This window comes from Petaurus breviceps, unplaced genomic scaffold, assembly GCF_028583685.1.
Source record: "Petaurus breviceps papuanus isolate PSGF00001 unplaced genomic scaffold, PetGlider_PUasm1.0 126, whole genome shotgun sequence".
Classification (NCBI taxonomy): Eukaryota; Metazoa; Chordata; class Mammalia; order Diprotodontia; family Petauridae; genus Petaurus; species Petaurus breviceps.
The window spans coordinates 68623021-68643857 of NW_027185655.1; the positions used below are offsets into that span (position 1 = coordinate 68623021).

General features: G+C 34.6%; 1 protein-coding gene across 8 annotated transcripts in view; it reads right to left on the reverse strand.

Annotated features, from left to right (window-relative positions):
• CEP44 (centrosomal protein 44) overlaps window positions 1-20837 on the reverse strand; it is a 60643-nt gene that overhangs the window by 14037 nt on the left and 25769 nt on the right. For 6 of the 8 annotated variants that reach the window (XR_011169969.1, XM_069096760.1, XM_069096752.1 and 3 more), the window contains exons 6-9: window positions 19669-19797; window positions 11541-11684; window positions 6149-6358; window positions 5202-5277 (exon numbers count right to left, since the gene is read on the reverse strand). Coding sequence is in view for 7 of the 8 variants with exons in the window: in XM_069096760.1 (XP_068952861.1) it covers window positions 5202-5277; window positions 6149-6358; window positions 11541-11684; window positions 19669-19797 (559 nt within the window). In the remaining variant the exon portion in view is untranslated. The remainder of the gene's footprint in view (window positions 1-5201; window positions 5278-6148; window positions 6359-11540; window positions 11685-19668; window positions 19798-20837) is intronic. The other 2 variants (XM_069096773.1, XM_069096787.1) reach the window with 2 other exon arrangements.

Consider the following 20837-nt stretch of genomic DNA (forward strand, 5'->3'; position numbering starts at 1 on the left):
CGCAGAGGGAGCAAACAGGGATTTGAACCCATGTTCTCTGACTCCAAATCCAATATGCTTTCTATTGTTTTACTTAATTCAGAGTTAAAATCTTGGAATGACTTAAAATAATTTTTTTCCAAGAAAAATGTTACTGTTTCACAAAATTTGAACTATTCTTTACAACACCAAGAAAAAACTTCATTTTTTTACCAAGCATATTACATATATTTTAAGGCAATGATTTGGATATTTTAGTAGAAATCCTCGTAATGTCAGAAAAGTAAATGATGATTTCAGCTATTTAACAAATCCAAAGAAGAGAGGTAAATCAATTTAATTATGGGTATTGAAACCTATGGGATTTTTTTTTGATAATTTATTTAAAGTACGTATATAACTTCCATAAGAAAATTTATAGGATATTTTGTTTAACCAGAAAGGAGACCACAAACTATGAATATTCTTTAACAGAGACATAATCATTTTAAGGCAAGATGTGTGTGTATATATGTATACACACACATATATACTTTACACAGTTGTATTCTAAAAGTTAAATTATTCAAGTAGATTGATATGGGATATTTAAAATACTAGATTTTACTATTAGTTTAGTAGCATCACCCTTTTCCTTCCTAATTATTCACAGCCAGGACAAAGATAAACGCCCTTGCCTTTTCTATTCTCAAATACTTTCTAAATTTATTAAAAACAAGCCCTAAAATTCAGAAAGAAAATAATATTTTCTTTTATATAGAAGAAACAACAGTTATTATCAATAAGAATTATCACTTTGGAAATATCAGATGACTACAAATACCCTGATTCCTTAAAATCCAATCAAATATATATGTATTTCCATAACAGTCCATCCTTAGTCTCACCATTTATTATAATTAGTATTATAGAAGGATAAGGCTGGAGCCTTATGTCACCAATTCTCCACAAGGACCAATTTTGATAATAAGAATGGAAAATATTGAAACAGTGTACCTGTTTGTTTCAGATCTATAAAAAATTCCCCTAAATATTACATGAATGTACTATGTATTTTACAATAATACTATCTTTGAATTTTAACGTCACAAATTTAAACTATCTTCATTTAAGACAGTAGAGATAAAAACGTTGTGGTCCCTAAAGTGGTTGTGAATGGAAAAAGTTTAAGAAACCCTGAGTTCTAAAGTAATTTGCATTGTGTGCTTCTAGTTCCCTAGGAAAATAAGCAGGAATAATTTCCAGAGTCTTATAATCTCTGGAAAATCAGGATGGAGTCCCTTGATAAGATGAAAACAATCCCTAAATGCAGAGTTCTCTGGGTCAGCAGCTTCTTTAACTCCAACCCTAGCAATCTCTAGCTCTACCACGTATGGGTACCAACAATTTCTTACCTGCTAACACTGATGGCCTTGTTTCAGTCCTCGTCTCTCTTGGCCTCTTTGATCTATCTGGTACTCTCCGCTACCCCTTTTTCCTGGACACTGCTTCTTCCTTTGGGTTCTATGACACTGCTCTCTCTTACTACTCCTTCTACCTATCTGATCTAATCCCCCTTCTCACCTTTGCCAATGATAATCCTCCCACCCAATGGGGATGTAGCTAATAATACTGGTGGTAATCATCTTAAACTTAACATTTTCAAAACAACAGCCATAAAAACCATCCTTCATCCGCTCTTACCTGCTTATGTCAAATATACCACCATCCTTAAAGTTACACAGATTTACAACTGTATAGTCATTCTTTACCTTTCTGTCTTCCTTCTCTACATCTTCCCCATCTGTTCTTTCTCTCCACTCACAAAATCCCTACCATAAATTAGATACATAAATGAAGTTCTTGCCTGTATTAAGGTAGAATGCCTAATTAGACTATTTCTAGTCTCCTTGCTCTATTATTAATTTACCTTTACACTTGTGTTTCTTCTCTCCATTAAAGTCTTCATGCAGAGGTTATATGATCACATATGAATTGAACTTAAGGGCCCTGAGGGCTTGTTCCAACTCTCAAATTTTGTGATCATCTCAACAAGTTCAGAAATATCATCTGCTCCCTCCAATTTCTTACAAAATGTTTTTCTTGTAATTTTTCCATCACAATTCTTTTTAACAGCAATCAGAGTTCACTGACATAAGAGGATGTCTTAGTTCTAATTATTTTTAAACTTTACCCATCATGACATGGAAAATCACTGAGTTATAAAATGACACATTCTCATATTTCTCAACTCCTACAACTTTAAAATAAATTATTTCAAAATTTTCAAAACGGGTTTTTGTAATTTTTTATAACATAAGAACTAAAAACAGAAAACACTATATGCCTCACATTCTACCTTTTATCATAATCACAATCATTTACATATGTATTTATGTGTATATGGTATATATATATCTATCTTTCCACCCTTACTGGATTATAAACTACATAAATGATCAATGACCATATCTTAATCTATAGCTATGACCTTCATGTTACCTAGCACCACAGTACCCTGCATGAAGGCTCAATATTTGCTGAATTAATAAATGAATAAGGGGAAAGGGTCTTTATTTGCAAAATGGTGAAAAAAATCTTGGCAGAGGATAGTTGTGATGATCAAGTAAGGAAGTGTATATTAAAAACATATTCAAAGGTGTAAATGACCTGCCCTGGGTCACATAGCTGAGAGACAGCAGAGCTGGTGTGCCCTCCTGATCCTTGCTACCTCTAGACAGCACTGTCCATCTTGATTAGCAAAGTTTCTAATTTATTGCCATGTTTTTGTCAGCATGCTGATCAAAGGGGAGGGGGTCTGGATGTCCAAGATGATTAATTTCCTAGGTATGTGTCTGCAAGCTTGAGTCTACAAAATGTGAAACCTCTAAAATGCCAATCAGACTCTATGCCACATGCAATTTTGGACAAAGTTTAGCCAAATAAACTTGGTTTTTTCCTCTCTCTTTTTTTTTTTTACAAAAGCACTCAAAACACAGAAATTGGGTAAATGTTTAAAAGAAAAATTTAAATTAAGCACAAATTCTTATTAACCTTATTTGAGACTAACATTGGCGTAAATTTGTTTGTAAAATTTTATCCTTTTCATGTAACAGCTTCATGACAGCTGTAATACAATGGGAATCATAATGTTCCATTAGGCAGTAAAATAAAGGACATTATAAAATCTAACTTGTGTCACAGGTTGTTCTCTTTGTTTCTTTATACTATAACTCAACTTGGAATCCATGAAATTACTGAAAGATTAAATAAAAATGGCTTCCTTTTTTTTTTCACACTTTAAAAAAAAAAAGTGAGAAGGGGCCCAATAGGCTTCAACAAACTGCCAAGGTGGTACATGACATGAAGTTCTATACCTTCGTTTATTTCCAGAATGTGAATAACATAAAGCCAATAAGTGCTAATAAAACACCTGAAATCTGATAAGATAGCACTCTTTAATGAGAAACATTTGATTAACTTATTTGAGACAGTATGAATCTTTTCATCCCTATTTAATCAGGCTTCTTTCTAGAATTACGTATTTCTAAAACTTTTAGGCATTTTTACATTCAAATTAAACTACAAAAGGAATTATGTGGGTTTCTCAACATTCAGAGGGATGCCTAAATAGTTAATATCTGGGTTGGAAGCACAGGAAAGTTTCAGGACAATAGCACTAAAATTAAATTTGATACTGATTTCAAATGACAAAGGTGTAAAAGGCATAATGCTCAAGGTCTTTAGTATTTGACTATACTAGCTGTCACCTGAAACCTAAGAAATCAAACTGAACTTTATTAAAGACAAGACACTATACTCAAAATGTCACTACACTCACAGACACCATCCCACAGACAGCCCTATGTAACCTTGAATGTAAGAAACGCACTACTGGAAGATCAATTGGCTTTGCCAACTTTCTGTAAAATCTAGAATTTTCCAAAACATGATTTTTTAAATTTTTGAGAAATATTAATACGACTATTTCAAATGCCATTTTGAATACATGCACTGAAATTATTGTAAGGGCTTATATGGTTAATACATGTAGATGAAAAGGCTTGTAAATTTATTTATTTACAGGTAAACATCTAGGAAACAAAAAATTTTCTCTAGTAGACAAAAAAAATCAGTAATATATTTTGTTGAAAAAAAAATTTAAACTGTCAAAGGCAAAAAAAGTCATATAATTTTGAATTACAATCTAATTCAACCTGAAATATAGGACAGAACTTAGTTATTTCATCTTTGCCCACAAGAATTATAAGAAATAATAAAACAGAAGTTGTTACTAACATCCAGATTAAACACTTTTAGCTCTGCTATTATTTCCATTTGAGAAAACTGCAATGTAGAACACCAGTAAAATAAGCCATGGTCCAAGTCTAGACCATCCATGGTCAAACTTATGACAATCCACCTTTTTTAACTGAGTTGGTAGCAAATACACACACACACACACACACACACACACACACATATATATACACATGTATGTCTCTATGTATTTATGTGTGTGTATGTGTATATATACATATATATGTATTTTACAGTTCTACAATACTTTTTATATTACCAGATAAAGTAATGTCTCCTCTCTCTAACATTTACTACAGATGAATAAGCAACTACTTAAATGTAAATTCAGCACTTTGTATCTCCATTAATAATTTTAGGGCATATTAAGTAAATTATTATTTAGAGGATCACAGATATAGAATTTTAAGGTACTTCAAAGACCATCTTGTCCAACTTTGTCATTTTGCAAGTAAGAAAACCGAGGCTTAGGAAGATTTAGGAACTCTGTTCAATGTCAAAAAGCTAAGGATCAGAGACAGAATTTTGTCTTAGGCCTGACTTTGGGGTCAGTGTTCTTTCCCTTCCCCCATCCATGGAGTATAGTAATATTTTATAGCCATATGAAAAAGAAAGTATCTCCCAAAGTCCCTCAATCATAGGCTCCAGGCCCATTTTATATAATTACTGACTCCCTTGAAATTTTTAAAGGTAAACTTATTACCAAGTATGTCTTAACAAAATTATCAAATAGGCATAATAAAAATACTGAGACTGTCATATTTAACAAAGTATTTTATGTAGGTATTTTAATTATGAATACCAAAGTATAATAATTTATCATAATTAGTAAACATAACTAATATCTATTCTCATGGTAAACTATGATCTTTACAATATTCTGAGGTAGGCATGGCAAATACTGCTATTATTCAAGAACTTACCAGGAGGTGACAGATCCCTGTTCCTGCTGTACTTATGGTCTTCTTTCATATCAACAGTTTCTAAAGGTATATCATGCTGAAATAAAATTTTTAGGACTTAAGATATAGATACATAAGTATAAATATATAACCATATTTTACTTTCAATAAAGTAACACTGGCATTTTTATGTAAATAAAAGCTATCTTTTCTATAAGTAAACACAATGGATAGTATTTTTCTGAAACAACTGTTATTAGCATATTAGTTTTGCCTAAAGGGAAGAGGAGAAAAGTAATTAATTTTTCTGGCAGACCAGAGAATGCAGTTTTCATAATGTGAGAGCCAAAGCCACAGCAAATGTTTCAATGCAATTTATTAGGCTGTTGTGATAGAAGGGAAAGAAAACGAGCAAAGAGAACAGTTGCATATCATTATGATCAAAGAAAATATAAACTGTTCAATTTACTGTTCTCCTCAGGCTACATATCAAATGACAGAATTTCAGAGACTCTTTGAAAACAAAGTCAGATAGTAACTTACCTGATTTTAAATACTATTAGAAACAAAGTTATTTCAAAACCACCATCAGGTTTATCAGATTCTCTGGCCTGATATAGGGGATAGAGGGCTGGAGGAAGCATCAGGAATTTTGTTTCAAACACCAACTAGGCATATAACTGTAAGCAAGTCATTAACCTGATGCTTAGTTTCCAAACCTATAAAATGGGGATAATACATGCAGTATTTACTTCACAGTTATTGAAAAGTCTCAAAATAATGTAGGCACAGTCCTGTGTAAATTTTAAAGAACTATTTAAATGGCAGTTAATACTGGTTATTTAATAAAGAGAAAAAGTCACTGTGTAATCATGGTTATTAAAATGTTTTTTCACCACATATATAATTTCACAAAGGTGAACATAAAGATTCAACACATCTCAAAAATGCTTTAAGATGTAAAATACCTTTTTAAAGTGTAGGAGCATTTCTGTTTCAAGGAGGGTGACACGACTTAAAAGATTATTCCAGACCATTTCATCTATGATAACTTTTCCTTTCAGCTGTTCTTCCAAATAACGTAACTTATCCTCAATCAAAGCCTGTTTTTTAAGTTTTTCTTGGCATTCAGCAAGAACGTTCCGTATTTCTGCAATTTCAGAATTAACATCAGAGTCCTGAAATTAAAAAAAATATATAGGTTTTATAATCCAATGCTCATGATGAAAATTCTTCTCAGAGAATGGTTAACTTTTTTCCTATTTCCAAAAGGTTATTCAGCATTTTCAGTAAAAGACCTCAGCATCTAGTCTTCAGCAAAAGCAAAAAGACTTTTTGGTTGTTTTTCAGTCATGTCCAACTCTTCATGACCCCATTTGGGGTTTTTCTAGCAAAGATATTGGAGTGGTTTGCCATTTCCTTCTCACAGATGAGGAAACAGAGGCAAAACACAGTTAAGTGACTTGCCCTGGGTCACACAGTTAGCAAGTGTCTGAGGCCACATGTGAACTTAGGTCTTCCTGATTCCATGTTCAGAGCTGTATCCACTGAGCAACTTAGGTGCCCCTACACAAAGGCTAGATTAACATAAATAAAAACAATGTCAAAAAGGGCAGCTGAACTCAGTCAAACAAATCTTGGCTCTGCAGAACAAAAAATGGAAGCATATACCTCTCTTCACATTAAGTGGCAGGTGTATGGGAAGGATAATAGGCTCAGAATGTTGCATATGTTCACAATAGTGGCCTTCCAGTGTTATCTCTTGTTTTTTTACCTCACCTACATTTCCCAAAGTATCCTTCATCTCTCCTCTTAGCAATGGCCACAAATTGCACAGGGAAAACCCTTCAGAAAAACCAATACATTGAAAAAGTCTGATATTTATTATCTGAAGTGTTTCACACTCAAAGTTTCCTGTCTATGCAAAGAAGGAAAAGAGGAGACAACTTTGGCTGACATACTTTCACAGCATTCAGTTTCAAATTTTCTGACTGATTTCTTTCCATTTCACATTGTTGTGGTCACTGAGGTCACTATGGTTTTGCTGTAACTTCATTTTGCATTGAATTGCAAGAATCCCATAATTCTTCCCATACTTCTTTGTATTTATCAGTCACTATTTCTTACCAAAGAGTAATATTCCAATGTATTCATACGCTACACTTTATTTAGCTGTTTCCCAACTGAAGTTTATTTATTTTGAGTTCTTTGCTAAGATAAAGAGGAGTGCTATAAGTATTTTTATGTAAACATTTTATGTAATTTTAAATATAGAATCTTTTTTTCCTCTTTTTTATCCCTGGCCCCACCCCATACCACCTTTGAAGTATATGCCTCAAAAGTATCAGAATCTCTGGTTCAAAGGGTATGGGCATTTTCACTTTTTTTTTTTTTGCACAAATCCAAATTTGTGTGCCATCTTTCCGTACCCCTCTAAAACTGGTCATTCCTATCGTTTGTCACCTTCACCAATTTGCTAGGTATAAGGTGAAGCTTCAAAGTGTTTTGATGTACATTTCTCTTATTACTGGTGATCTGTAGCATTCTTTCACATGGATATTAATTGGGTACAATCCCTCCTTTGAGAAAGAACTTTCTGTTCATATTCTTAGACCATGTATCTTTTGGGGAATAGTTTTTGACCTTCATACCCTTGTATCAAAGATATTTGATAGATATTTTCTCAGTTGACTTCTTCCTTTCTGATTCTGTATATTCTCCTTCTACATAAATGATTCTAAAAAACTGAAAACACACCACCAAACTCCCTGTCTAAAACAAATGTAGTCCAGACACCTAAATCAGGGAAAGACAAAGCAAAGAAAGAGAATTAGAGATCAGTATCACTAAAGAAAAAAGTTTGTAAAGTTTTAAATAAAACCCTGAGGAAAAAAAATCTATAGCAATATATCCCTAAAATTATTCAGTATGAGCAAGCTGAAGTTATAACTAGGGATGCAAGAATGGTTCACTATTAGTTAATCAATTAACATAAGTAATCATATTAAAAAACAAAAATACCACAACCACAGGATCACATCAATAGATACAGGGAAATCTTTTATAAATTATAACACTCACTTATGCTAAACTCCTTATAAAAAATGAGAACAGCAAATTTTGGAGGGGTTATGGGAAAAAAAGGCACACTGGGGCACTGCTGGTAGAGGTATGAATCAGAACAACCACTTTGAAAAGCAATTTGGAATTATGCAAATAGTGACTAAAATATCCTTACCCTTTTGACCCCAAAATTCCATTAAGTTTATGTCTCAGGAGGCCAATGATAAGAGGAAAGTCCCTATATACCCCAAAGTATTTATAGTAATACTTTTTATGATAGCAAAGAATTGGAAGGAAATAAAGCAGATGGCATTCTGTTGGGAAATGGCTAGATGAAGTGTTGTATACAAATATAGTGGAACATAATTGTGCTGACAAAAAAATGACAAATGTGATTAAAAAAAAGAGCATGGAAAGCTCTACATGAATTGATACAGGGTGAAATAAGAAAAGTCAAGAAAACAATATATACAGTGTCTATCATGTAAACACAAAGAACTATACAACAACACACACACATATTCACAAAATCAAAAGTGAATATTGCAAAACTATAAAGAATAAAGCATGGCTCAAAAGAAGAGAGATGAAAAGACACTCCCCCACTTTGCCCCTTTCTAGCAGTGGGGGGCCCAGAAATTGTGTACAGTGTAATAATAACTAGCATTTATTTAAAGCCTGATATGTTCCAGGCCACCTAGTTGTCTCTACATTTTCAAATTTTTCAATATATTGATCAGATACACTGATTTTTTTTTCACTTCTTTTTCTTATCATCTTTAAAAAATATATTACTTGTTATAAGGCATGGCTCTCTGGAAGGGAGGGAAAAGGGTATTGGTGAAAATTATAGTGATATAAAAAACCTATGAATAAAACTTATTTTAAAACAGAAAAATAAAAACCCTACAAACCTTATGATTATATCAATAGATACAGGAAAGCCTTTGACAAACTACAACACTCATTTATGCTAAAATTCCTATAAAGCATAGATATAGAAGGCATATTTTTAATATGACAAAAATGATATATCTAAAAACAAAAGCTAGTATTATCTGTGATGGGAAAGCACTATAAACTTTCTCATTAAATACAAGACTAAGATAAGAATGCTCCCTCACTTTCCACACAATCTGACATAGTTGTAAAAATGTTATTAAAAACAATAAGCAGCGAAAGAAATTAAAGGCCCAAACACTAACAGGAAATACTATCCTTATTTGCTGACAACATTATGGCTTATTTAGAAAATCTTTCAGAACTGCAAGGAAACTAAGACAATAGTTTTCAGTAAAAGTACAGGAAAAAAAATTCACAAAAATTAAGAGCATTTGGGGGCAATTAGGTGGCACAGTGAATACAGCACCAGCCCTGGAATCAGGAGGACCTGAGTTCAAATTCGGCCTCAGATATTTAACACTTACTAGTCGTGTGACCTTAGGCCAGTCACTAAACCCCAATTGCCCTGCCTTCCCCCCTCCAAAAAAAAAGAGCATTTGTATACAGCATTAAATTCAAGAGAAAATAATAGGAAGGTAATCTCATTCAAAATAACCACAAAATTCATCAAAACATGGGAGTTGATATAAGGCATATTCAAGAATTATATAAATTATAAAATACTCTTTAAAGAAAGCCTTAAATAATTTGAGAGATATTTCACTGCTCATGGCTGGGCTATGCCAATATGATTAAAACAATTATAATACTACTTAAATTAAGTTGTAAATTTAATGCTATATTAACCAAACTACCAAGGATATATTAATTTGTAGAACTAGGAAAAATAACGAGATTCATTTGGCAGAACAAAAAGTCTAATATCTTTGCTAGGAAACAATAGGAAAAAGTTGGAAGATGGAATTATCACTTTTCACCTCAAATTACACTAAAAAGCAGTCATCACCAAAACTATTTGGCACTAGTTAAAAAATAAAGGAGTAAGAAGATAGATGAGCAAGAACCAAAAAGAACTAAATGCAATAATTCAGTATTCAATAAAGGTAAGAACAAAAATTACTTGGAGAACTCCTCCATATTTGAAAAGAAATGCTGAGAAAATTAAAAAGCAGCTTGGCAGAAATTAGGTTTAGACAAGCAATTTTTACCATTTACTGTCACAAAAAATTCAAAATGGATATTTAACCTAAATATTAAAGATTATATCTTAGCAAAACTGAAGGAAAGTCAGATCGAGTGTCTTAATTCTCAACCAAAAAAGGAAAAGACACTCAAAAGATAAAATAGATAATTTTGATTACATGCAAATGAAAATGTCTTAATACAAACAAAATCAATTCAACTAGTTTAAGAAAAGAAGTTGTCAATTGGGGGGAAAGAATTACACTGAACATCTCTAATAAGGGTCTGATATTAAAGATACAAAGGTAACTAACAAAAGTAGACCAAGAGGCACTCCCCAAGGTATAAGTGCTAAAAGGTATAAACAAATAGTTCTCAAAGGAAGAACTGCAGATTATTAGTAACTATAAGTGAGATGGTTCCAAGTAACTAATGGGAGAGAGGAAAATCGAACAATTCTGAGGTTTTACTTAATACCTAGTAATTAAGCAAAGTGGCAAAGATTACATGAAAATTGAACAGCCATATGTTGGGGATGGGGAAAAGCACACTGATACACTGTGTTTGGAGTTGTGACAGAGTCCAACCACTCAGGAAAGCAATTTGGTGATGACAAAAAAAAAAGTTATCAAAACATACACTGAGCATAAAGCCTTATATGTAGCACAATGTTGACAGAAGCCCTTTCTGTGGTACCAAAAAGGTAAACACAAAGTAGCTGCCTATTGACTAGGGAATGGGTAAGCATGAATGTAAAGGAATATTACTGTACCATAAGAAACTATGAATACTAAATTCAGAGAGAACAGGAAGATTTTATGGAATGATATAGAGTAAAGTTAAGTGGAACCAAGAAATATAAATAGAAAGAACATTAACAAAAGAAAAGAAATTTAATATTATATACTTATGACCAAATCAGGTCATAAAATCTAAATTAAAGATATGAAAACACACCTCCCTTCCTTCTATGCAAAAGTGGAGGAATATGAGACATGGAACCCTTTTAACTGTCAGTCCTGGCTTCGTTGGATTAGTTGTGTTAAACTATTCTTGTGTGTGTGTGTGTATGTGTGTTTTCTTGATTTCAAGAGATAGCTTGCTGGGGAGAGGAATAAATCAAAGTGATTCGGTAAATTGTAAAGTTATTTCTAAATTAAAGTGATGTAAAAACAAAAGATATATTTTTAAATTAAAAAGATTATTCCAGACCAGTTCCTGCATAATCACTTTTCCTTTCAGTTGTTCTTCCAAATAACGTAACTTATCCTCTATCAATATCTGTTTTTTAAGTTTTTCTTGGCATTCAGCAAGCATACTCCGTAGATCTTCAATCTTAGCATTAAGTTCTGTGTCCTGAAATAATTATTAAAAAAAAAAAAAACCTGTTAGGTTTTAGAATACAATACTCAAGACTGAAGTTCTTTTAAGAGTATTTGACTTTATTTCCATTTGCTACCTAGCAAATGTTCAGGAAAAACATCTAGTACAAGACCAAGAAAATACCATATGTAACAACTACAATGATTTTAAAAAGCAAAAACAAAGAAAAAAAAGCCTTCAGCATCAAAAGGCAGCTGAACTCAGATCAACTGCAAAGAACAATCTTCAGACTGGAAAACAGATGGAATACATCCTTCCTCACAAGAAAGTGTGGAGGCAAACAAGAGATGGCGAATGTTGCATCAAATGCTGTCAGACATAGTTCCATACTAAGTAGATTTTGCTTAACTGTTTGTATTTGTTACAAGGTAAAATCTACTGAGTGTGTGGGGTCAGAGCAAAGAAATATTGGGAAATACTTATGATGTAAAAACAAAACAAGCAGGAGACTTCAATAAAAATCTATAAAATAAACTAGTGTGTCTATTATTTTCTGAAGTTATATCTAACACATTTCTGATTAGTGAAGGTTTACCAAAAACAAAGGAAAGGAGCACTTGGGCTGGTATAGTATTTATCAAAGGCGAACTGAGAAGTATGGGTGAATCAATAAAGGACAAAAAAGATAAGAAAAAAAGTGAAGAGAAAAAAGAGGGTGGTAGAAAGTAGAAGTGAAAAAAGAGGGTGGTAGAAAGTAGAAGTGGTAATGAGGCCGCAGCAACAGCAGAGTATTAAAGGAGATTAGAAGTAGTGGTAGGTGTAGAGAGATACAAAGAGAAGCCAGGATAACAGGCCAACTCTAAAAAAATGTAGAGGACAAACAGCTACATTGACATGAAAACCTTAGTTTCCTGGCAGAGCATGTCATAACGCTGTAATTCATAAGGGCATCAGCATGAACTATTAAGGCATGATAATCTTTACAGTTCAGCAGTTGCAGGGTGAGGGAGCAGGGGGCATTCACTGCATATAGTACTAGAGTAGGCAAGTCAAGTCATTCAGTCGTATGCTTTACACCAGTAGTGCCTGTATACATACATACAAATTAAGTACAAGTTAAGAATCAGTTAAGAACATTAAAAAAAAATAGTGGCTGTGCATAACATTTGTAAAATGACCAAGCTTGGCACAGAAGCAGATAGAAGGCTCAGTGAACAGAACACTGGGTCTGGACTCAGGAAGACCTGAGTTCAAATGCAGTCTCGAACATTTACTAGCTGCATGATCTTGGACAAGTCACTTAACTTCTGTTTGCTTTAATCCACTGGTGAAGGAAATGGCAAACCAATCCAGTATCTTTGCCAAGAAAATCCCATATAGGGTCATGAAAAATTGAACACAGCTGAATAACTGAACAACAGCTTGGTACTGGAGATAAGAAAAGAGTATCTCCCTCCCTTCCTCACAGAAGTAGAGAATTAAAAGTGGGTATACTGCTTACACTTAAATTGAGTTAGCTCACCTGTTTTTTTTTTTAATTCCTTCTTACAAAATATGATATTTGGAAAGATATAAAAATAAAATATCTGGAAAAAATAACTCAAGTCAGACTAATGGCATCTTCTCTGCATGCCCGACAGTAAGTAATGTACACACACACACACACACACACACACACAAACAAACAAACAAATACGCAGGTAGCTCCCAACTTAAGCGTTTTGCTGTAACACTTATTTATACCTGAATAGTTTAAAACTTAAGTTGATTAAACTCATAGAAAGAATTCTTTTTTCCTTCATCCCAGTTTAAATTTTGCTATAGTGATAACCCACCTCCACAACCTATACTTAGGTCAAAGTTACAGCAAACCACTCTCTAAAGAGAAACAGTTAACCAAGCCTGATTTCTCATGTTTAAAACACATCAGGGAGTGGAGCCAAGATGGCAGAGTAAAAGCAGGAACTTGCTTGAGCTCTCACTCCAATCACCTCCAATACCTGTAAAATATGGCTCTAAACAAATTTTAAGAGCTGCAGAACCCACAAAGTGACAGAGAGAAACAAATCTCCTGCTGAAGGCTGCCTGGCAGGGCAACAGGAAGGGTCTATCGCACTGGGCTGGGAGCCAAGCTCAAACCTGTGTGACACTGACTGGCTGCAGCAGACTTCAGGAGAGTGAATCACTGGCAGCTGTGGCAGTTTCCAGACTTCTCATAAACACCAAAGATAAAGTAAAAGGTCAGTAGAGAACACTGTTGGAACGGGGTGAGAGAACAGCATGGTCTAGCCCCTGCCCCCAGGGCGAGAGGGGGCAAGCCACTTCCCTGTGGCTGCCTCCGGAGTTCCTGGCCTGCAGATCATAAGGGGATCTAGAAACCATTCAGAGGGTAATCCCTCTTGCTTTGACCTGCCTGGATCAGGATCACAGTCTTAAGGTGGTAGTCCTGGGGTGAAGAACACTAGTATGCCAGAGCTTGTGGTGGCTATAGAGAGAGTGCCCTCCTCATAGCTCTGACAACAACTACAAAAACCCCAGCAATTTGGGACATAGCTCTCTCCACTCTGGAAGCAGAGTTATACCATGGCAAAGAGTTCAAAAATCAAGTAAACTGGCTGGCAATGTGAACAAGTGGAGGAAGTGCAATCAGACAATAGAATCTTCTTTGGGGGTACGAAAAGGATCAAAACATGGAGCCAGAAGAAGACAACAAAGACAAAATTCATGCATCAAAAATTTCGAAGAAAAATATGAACTGATCGTAGGCCACGGAGGAGCTCAAGAAGGATTTTGAAAATCAAGTAAGAGAAGTAGAGGAAAAATTGGGAAGAGAAATGAGAATGATGAAAGAAATTCATGAAAAGAGAGTCAACAGCCTGACTGAAGAAAATAACAGTTTAATAGACTTAACTCAAATGGCCAAAGAGGCCCAAAAAGCCAAAGAGGAGAAGAATGTCTTAAAAAGCCAAATTTGCCAGATGGAAAAGGAATTTCAAAAACTCACTGAAGAGAATAATTCCTTCAAAATTAGACTGGAGCAAATGGAAGTTAATGACTTTATGAGAAATCAAGATAATATAAAACAGATCAAACAAATGAAAAAACAGAAGGCAATCTAAATATCTCATTGGGAAAACCACTGATCTGGAAAACAGATCCAGGGGAGATAATTTTAAAATTATTGGACTACCTGAAAGCCATCATCAAAAAAAGAACCTAGAAATCATCCTTCAAGAAATTCTCAATGACAACTGCCCTGATATTCTAGAACCAGAGGGCAAAATAGAAACTGAAAGAATTCACTGACTGCCTCTTAAAAAAGAGCCAAACAAGAAAACTCCTAGGAATATTATAGCCAAATTCCAGAGTTCCCAGGTCAAGGAGAAAATATTATAAGCAGTTAGGAAGAAACAATTTGAGTATTGTGGAAACACAGTCAGGATAACACAAGACCTAGCAGTTTCTACATTTAGGGATTGAAGGGCTTGGAATATGATATTCTGGAGGCCAAAGGAGCTAGGATTAAAGCCGAGAATCACCTAACCAGCAAAACTGCGTATCATGTTCCAGGGGAAAATATGATCATTCAATGAAATAGAGGACTTTCAAGCATTCTTGATGAAAAAACCAGAGCTGAACAGAAAATCTGACTTTCAAATACAAGAAGCAAGAGAAGCATGAGAAGGTAAACAGGAAAAAGAAATCATAAGGAACTTATTAAAGTTTAACTATTTACATTACTACATGGAAAAATTATAATTGTAATTCATGAGACTTTTTTTCAGTATGAGGATAGTTGAAGGAAATGTATTATGTGTATACATACATATACATGTATGTATAGGAGAGTGTATGTGTGTATAAATATATATGTGAATGTGTGTACATGTAAACAGAGGACACAGAATCAGTTGAACATGAAGGGATGATATCAAAAAATAAAATTAAGAGGTGAGAAGGGAATATATTTGGAGGAGAAAGGGAAAGATAGAATAGGGTAAATTATCTCACATAAAAGAGCCAAGAGAAAATTGTTACAATGGAGGGGAAGAGCAGGAAGGCAAAAGGAAATGGGTCAACTTTACTCTCATTGAATTTAACTTAAGGAGGGAATAACATACACACTCAATTGGGTATTTTACCCTACAGGAAAGTAGGGGAGAAGGGAATAAGAGGGGGGATGATAGAAGGGAGGGCAGATTAGGGGAGAGGGTAGTTAAAAGCAAACACTTTTGAAAAGGGACAGGGTCAAAGTAGAAAACAAAATAAGTGGGAGGGGTGGGATAGGGTAGAGGGAAATATAGTTTGTCTTTCACAATATAACTACTATGGAAATGTTTTGTGTAACTACACATGTACAACCTATAATGAATTGCATGTTCTCCCAGTGGGGGTGGGTGCAGAAGGAAAAAGGTAAAGAATCTGGAAATCAAAGTTTAAAAACATGTTTAAAAAATTGTTTTTTACATGCAACTGGGAAATAAGATATATAGGCACTGGGGTATAGATATCCATCTTGCTCTACTAGAAAGTTGGGGGGGGATATGGGGGAGGATATAAAAGAGAACAGATTGGGGGAAGGAGTATTCAGTAGGTTTGCTATCTTGGGTTGGGGGGGGCAGGGGAAAGACGGGGAGAAAATTTGTAACTCAAAATCTTGTGGAAATGAATGTTGAAAACTAAAAAGAAATAAATTGAAAAAAAAACCACACATCAACTTTTGTTAGTCTGCATTTATTTATCAGTGCTCAAAATATCTTGTGGTCTCTTTTAAGAAATATGAGGAATGTGAAAAAAAATCTCCATCAAAATTGTTTATAGTTTTTGTGCTTCAGTAAATTTCAGATATCTGGAAAATATACTTAGAAGTTCCCAATAATTTCAGATAAATGAGGTACTACTGAAAATTTTTTCCCATTGCTAGTGTAACTCGGTGATGTGGGAATGGAGTTCAGGAGGGAAACTGGATCTGAAATATATAGGTATGGAAGGCATCTGCATAGAAATAATAGTAGAATACAACTGAGCTGACAAGATAAAAAAAGAATTTAGAGAGTGGTCATTATAGTAGATGACTCTCAGATCTACACACATTCTGCAAAAGTATCTCTGGAACTCCAATTCCCCATATTATCAACTACCAAGTGTACATTTTGAACTGAATGCTCCATATGCATCTCAAACTCACCATATCTAAAATACAGATCATTATCTGCTCCTCAAAATCCTCACCCCTCTTCTTCCTAGCCTCCTTATTTCTTTGGAGGTCAGCACAGCCCTTCCAGCTACTCTGGTTTGCAACCTCAGCTTAACTCGTCCCTCTATCTCAACCTACAAGTTGTCAAATTTTCTTGATTTTTCACATCTCACATCAGTTTTCTTCTCTCTACTCATATAATACCAACCTACCTCAGGTACTCATTATCTCTTGCCTGCAACACTGAAAATGATTTCTAATCTCCCTGACTCTAGGATCTCCTTTCTCCACTACATTCTACATGGAGATAACAAAATGCAGTCTGAAAGCACTGGTCAAATCCTGTTACTCATCTACTGAAGATGCTCTCCTGTCTCATCTCCCAAACCAATTCTTTATTCTCAAAGAGGATCTCTAATCTCTCCATTCTTAGATATTCTGTCAGGCCATCACCCCTGCTCTAAACTCACTTTCCTCATTTCCTGACCGCAATCCTATAATAATCCAGGTTCAACAATGCACAGCCTCAAATCTTTTCCCTCCAGTTTATCAACGCTGAATCCTGGATTATTTCCATTATCTTTCTTATTCTCCTACTGATGTGTTAGTGAACAAACTTGGGGGAAATTACATAAACTGAGTCTACTACAGATTTCTATTATCTAATCTCAAGAGAGTCCTCATCACATCCAGGCAAATTCTTTTACTCCTTCCCTTCTCTGTTAAGCAGCTCAATATTACACTGTTACACAGTTCTCTTAAATTTCTTGCTTTCCTACCATTTGCCACTTATGGATTGTTTCCTGGTCTTAATCTTCTTTTCAGTTTTTTAAAACCAACCCAATAGTTATTCTCATTTATTATTTTAGTATTCATTATTTAAAAATTCTGAGCTCCCAAGTTCTTGCCATCCTTTCCACCCCTTGCCCACCCACTGAGAAAACAAGAAATGTGATAGAATTTATACATGTGAAATCATGCAAAATATATTTCCATATTACGATGTTACATTTTTTAAAGCAAGAAAAATAAAGTGAAAAAAAGTATGCTTCAATTTGCACTCAAAAGTTCATCAGTTCACTGGAGATGGGAAACATGTTTCATCATAAGTCCTTTGGAATTTCCTTGGATCATTATATTGATTAGAATAGCTAAATCACTCACAATTGATCATCATGAAATATTGCTGTTACTGTGTACAATGTTCTTTTGGGTCTGCTAATTTTACTGTACATAATTTCAGGCCCTCACCAGCTCTAGCTCCTAGATTAATAATCTTTTTTTTTTTTTTTTTTTGTTTTTTGGAGTGGGAAGGGTAGGGCAATTGGGGTTAATTGCTGGAGGTTACACAGCTAGTAAGTGTTAAGTGTCTGAGGTCAGATTTGAAATCAGGTCCTCCTGACTCCAGGAGTCACTGCACCACCTAGCCACCCCTTGATAAGCTTTTAATTTGTCTTCTTGCCTTATTTCCCCTCTCCAATTCATCACATAACTGGCAAAGTGATTTTCCCTAGAATACAGGGCTGACCGTGTCTCATTTCCCTACTCAAAAAACTCCAAAGGCTTCCTATTGCCTCTAAGATCAAATATAAACATCTCTATTTAGATTTACAGTCTTTTACATACAATACTGTCTAGCTAGACTGCTGTTTTTGATGTTTCATGTGTGCACAGAGTGTACCCCCATCTTATCTCTGATTCTTCCAATTTCTAATTTCCTTCAGGACTCTACTCAAGCATCCCTTTCTACACAAGAGCTTTCCTAATCTCTGAGCTGTTACTTTCTCCCTTTGCCCCTGTAATACCACATATATTTTTTTACCAACCTTTATACATATATAATGTCTACATGACAGAATATAAACTCCTTGAGAGCAAGGGCTATTTCATTTTGGTCTTTATATTCCCAATGTCCCCTAGTACAACAAGGTCTGGCATGAAGTGGGTGCTAACAAATTTTGGGTGAAATATAAACAACTCTCTTTGACTTTTAAAGCCCTTTAAAACCAGCCTACCTTTCAAGGCATATTGCACATTTGCCTCCATTTACTCTCTAACCAAATGGGTCTATTCATTGTTTTCTTTATGCAACATCCCATTTCCCATCCTCAGTATCTTTGTGTAGGCTTCCTCTCATTCCCCTCAAATCCTAGAAGGCACCCCATCTCACTTAGACCTCTGTGAATCTCTAGCTTCCTTCAAGGTGCAGTGAGGTGACACCTCCTACAGAAAGTCTATCCTGATCTCCCCACAACTATCAGTTCTTTGCCTCCAGAAATAATTTTGTGTATTTATATATTCATCATACAAGTTGTTTTTCTCTCAATGGAAGCTCTTTGAAAGCACACTTCAAGATGGTTTTTTTTTTGTCTGGTGCCTAGAATGTTGTAGGTACTTACTAAATGTTTGATGAATGAATGTAAATTCTAGTCAAATACCAAAACCATAATTAAATGGCTTCAAAGGAATGAAATTCTACTAAAATTATAGATCTTTTTGGTTCACTCAAGTTTAACTGTTGCAATCTAACTACAAATATACTTCATATCATTAGTCCCAACTAAATATTATCCTTATCTAATATATTTCATTAATTCAATTAACAGTCTAAGGTATAAAGAACAGTAATATACACCACAGATTAAGAGTTACACCTGACTTCACAAGGTAAGGTAAAGATCAACATAAATAGCTAGAAATTAATCAGACTAAATAAAGGAATAAAAACATACTTTGGAAGCCGAATAAAGCTTTTAAACTCTCCATTTTAATTATACAATCAGATACTGTTATTTATTGTAAAGGTATAAAAATACTTACTTGTGATTCACATGTGACCTCAATAACATCTCTTCTAGGTTCATCGAAATTTTCATTACCTTCAGTTTCAGAAAAGAGTGCGTGAGCAAAATTTTCACTATTTGGGTGACGTTCCACAATTGGCTTTTTCTAGGTTAAAAAACAAAGTAAATCACGCATGAAATATTAACTAATCAATAAGCATTTATTAAGTTAGTACTCTATACCAGACACTGCACTAAGTACTAGGGATATGAAGACAAAAGAGAAATATTCCATTCTCAGAAGGATCTTACATTCTATTAGGGGAAATGAGATAGGCGCAAAGTAAATACAAGATAATTTCATAGGGGATGGGTAAAGAATTGGGTAAAAATCAAGAAAAGTCTCAGGTAGGAGGACAGTGGATTTTTTTCCCTTTTAAACTGGGTCTATCCATCTTACCTTGGCAGAAGTACAGGTATTATTCACAGTTCTGATCTACCTCTATAGGCACAAGGACAATGACTTGCTCTGTTTCTTAACAGGGCTGGTTTATGCCTCCTTAGGCAGCTTGGTGGCTACCCACTACAGTAGGTTCTCCATATGAATACTGAACTTAGTACAAATTTAGTCCATAATTCAGCTTGGCCCATGAAACTCAGAACTCTTACGCTTAAGAGATCCACCAAACTCATCCTATCAATATGCACAACACCCAGCTTTAAGTTGATCTTTGAAATAAACTAGGGATTCTAATCAATGAATTAAAAAAATTATAAAACTCTTAGTATGTGCAAAACATTGTGTATATAAATAGATAAGCAAGACAGTCCCTCTTCTCAAGGAGTTCTTTTTCTAAAGGAGGAAGACAATATATATCATAAGTTTCAGCTGTTAAGTTAGAGGGAAAAGCTCCTTGGATCATATATATAACACATCTTTGTCATTTCCATTAATAAAATCGTATCTATTTCTGATGCTGGACCATTTGCCAAGAGGAAGGTATTGGGAACATTTCTGTTTAAGTCTTCAGTTGTTGAGGTTGCAGGTACAGCACCTGCAGGAAAGGCTGACTAGCTGCATCCCACAAGAGGACTATGCTGCAGGTTTGGTAGTCAGTCTAGGGGGCACAGCTGGGTGGGGGATTAGTTAGTAGGAAGAGCTTATGGGAATGCCTCTTTTACAAAAAGGTTGCTGTCCTAGGTGAT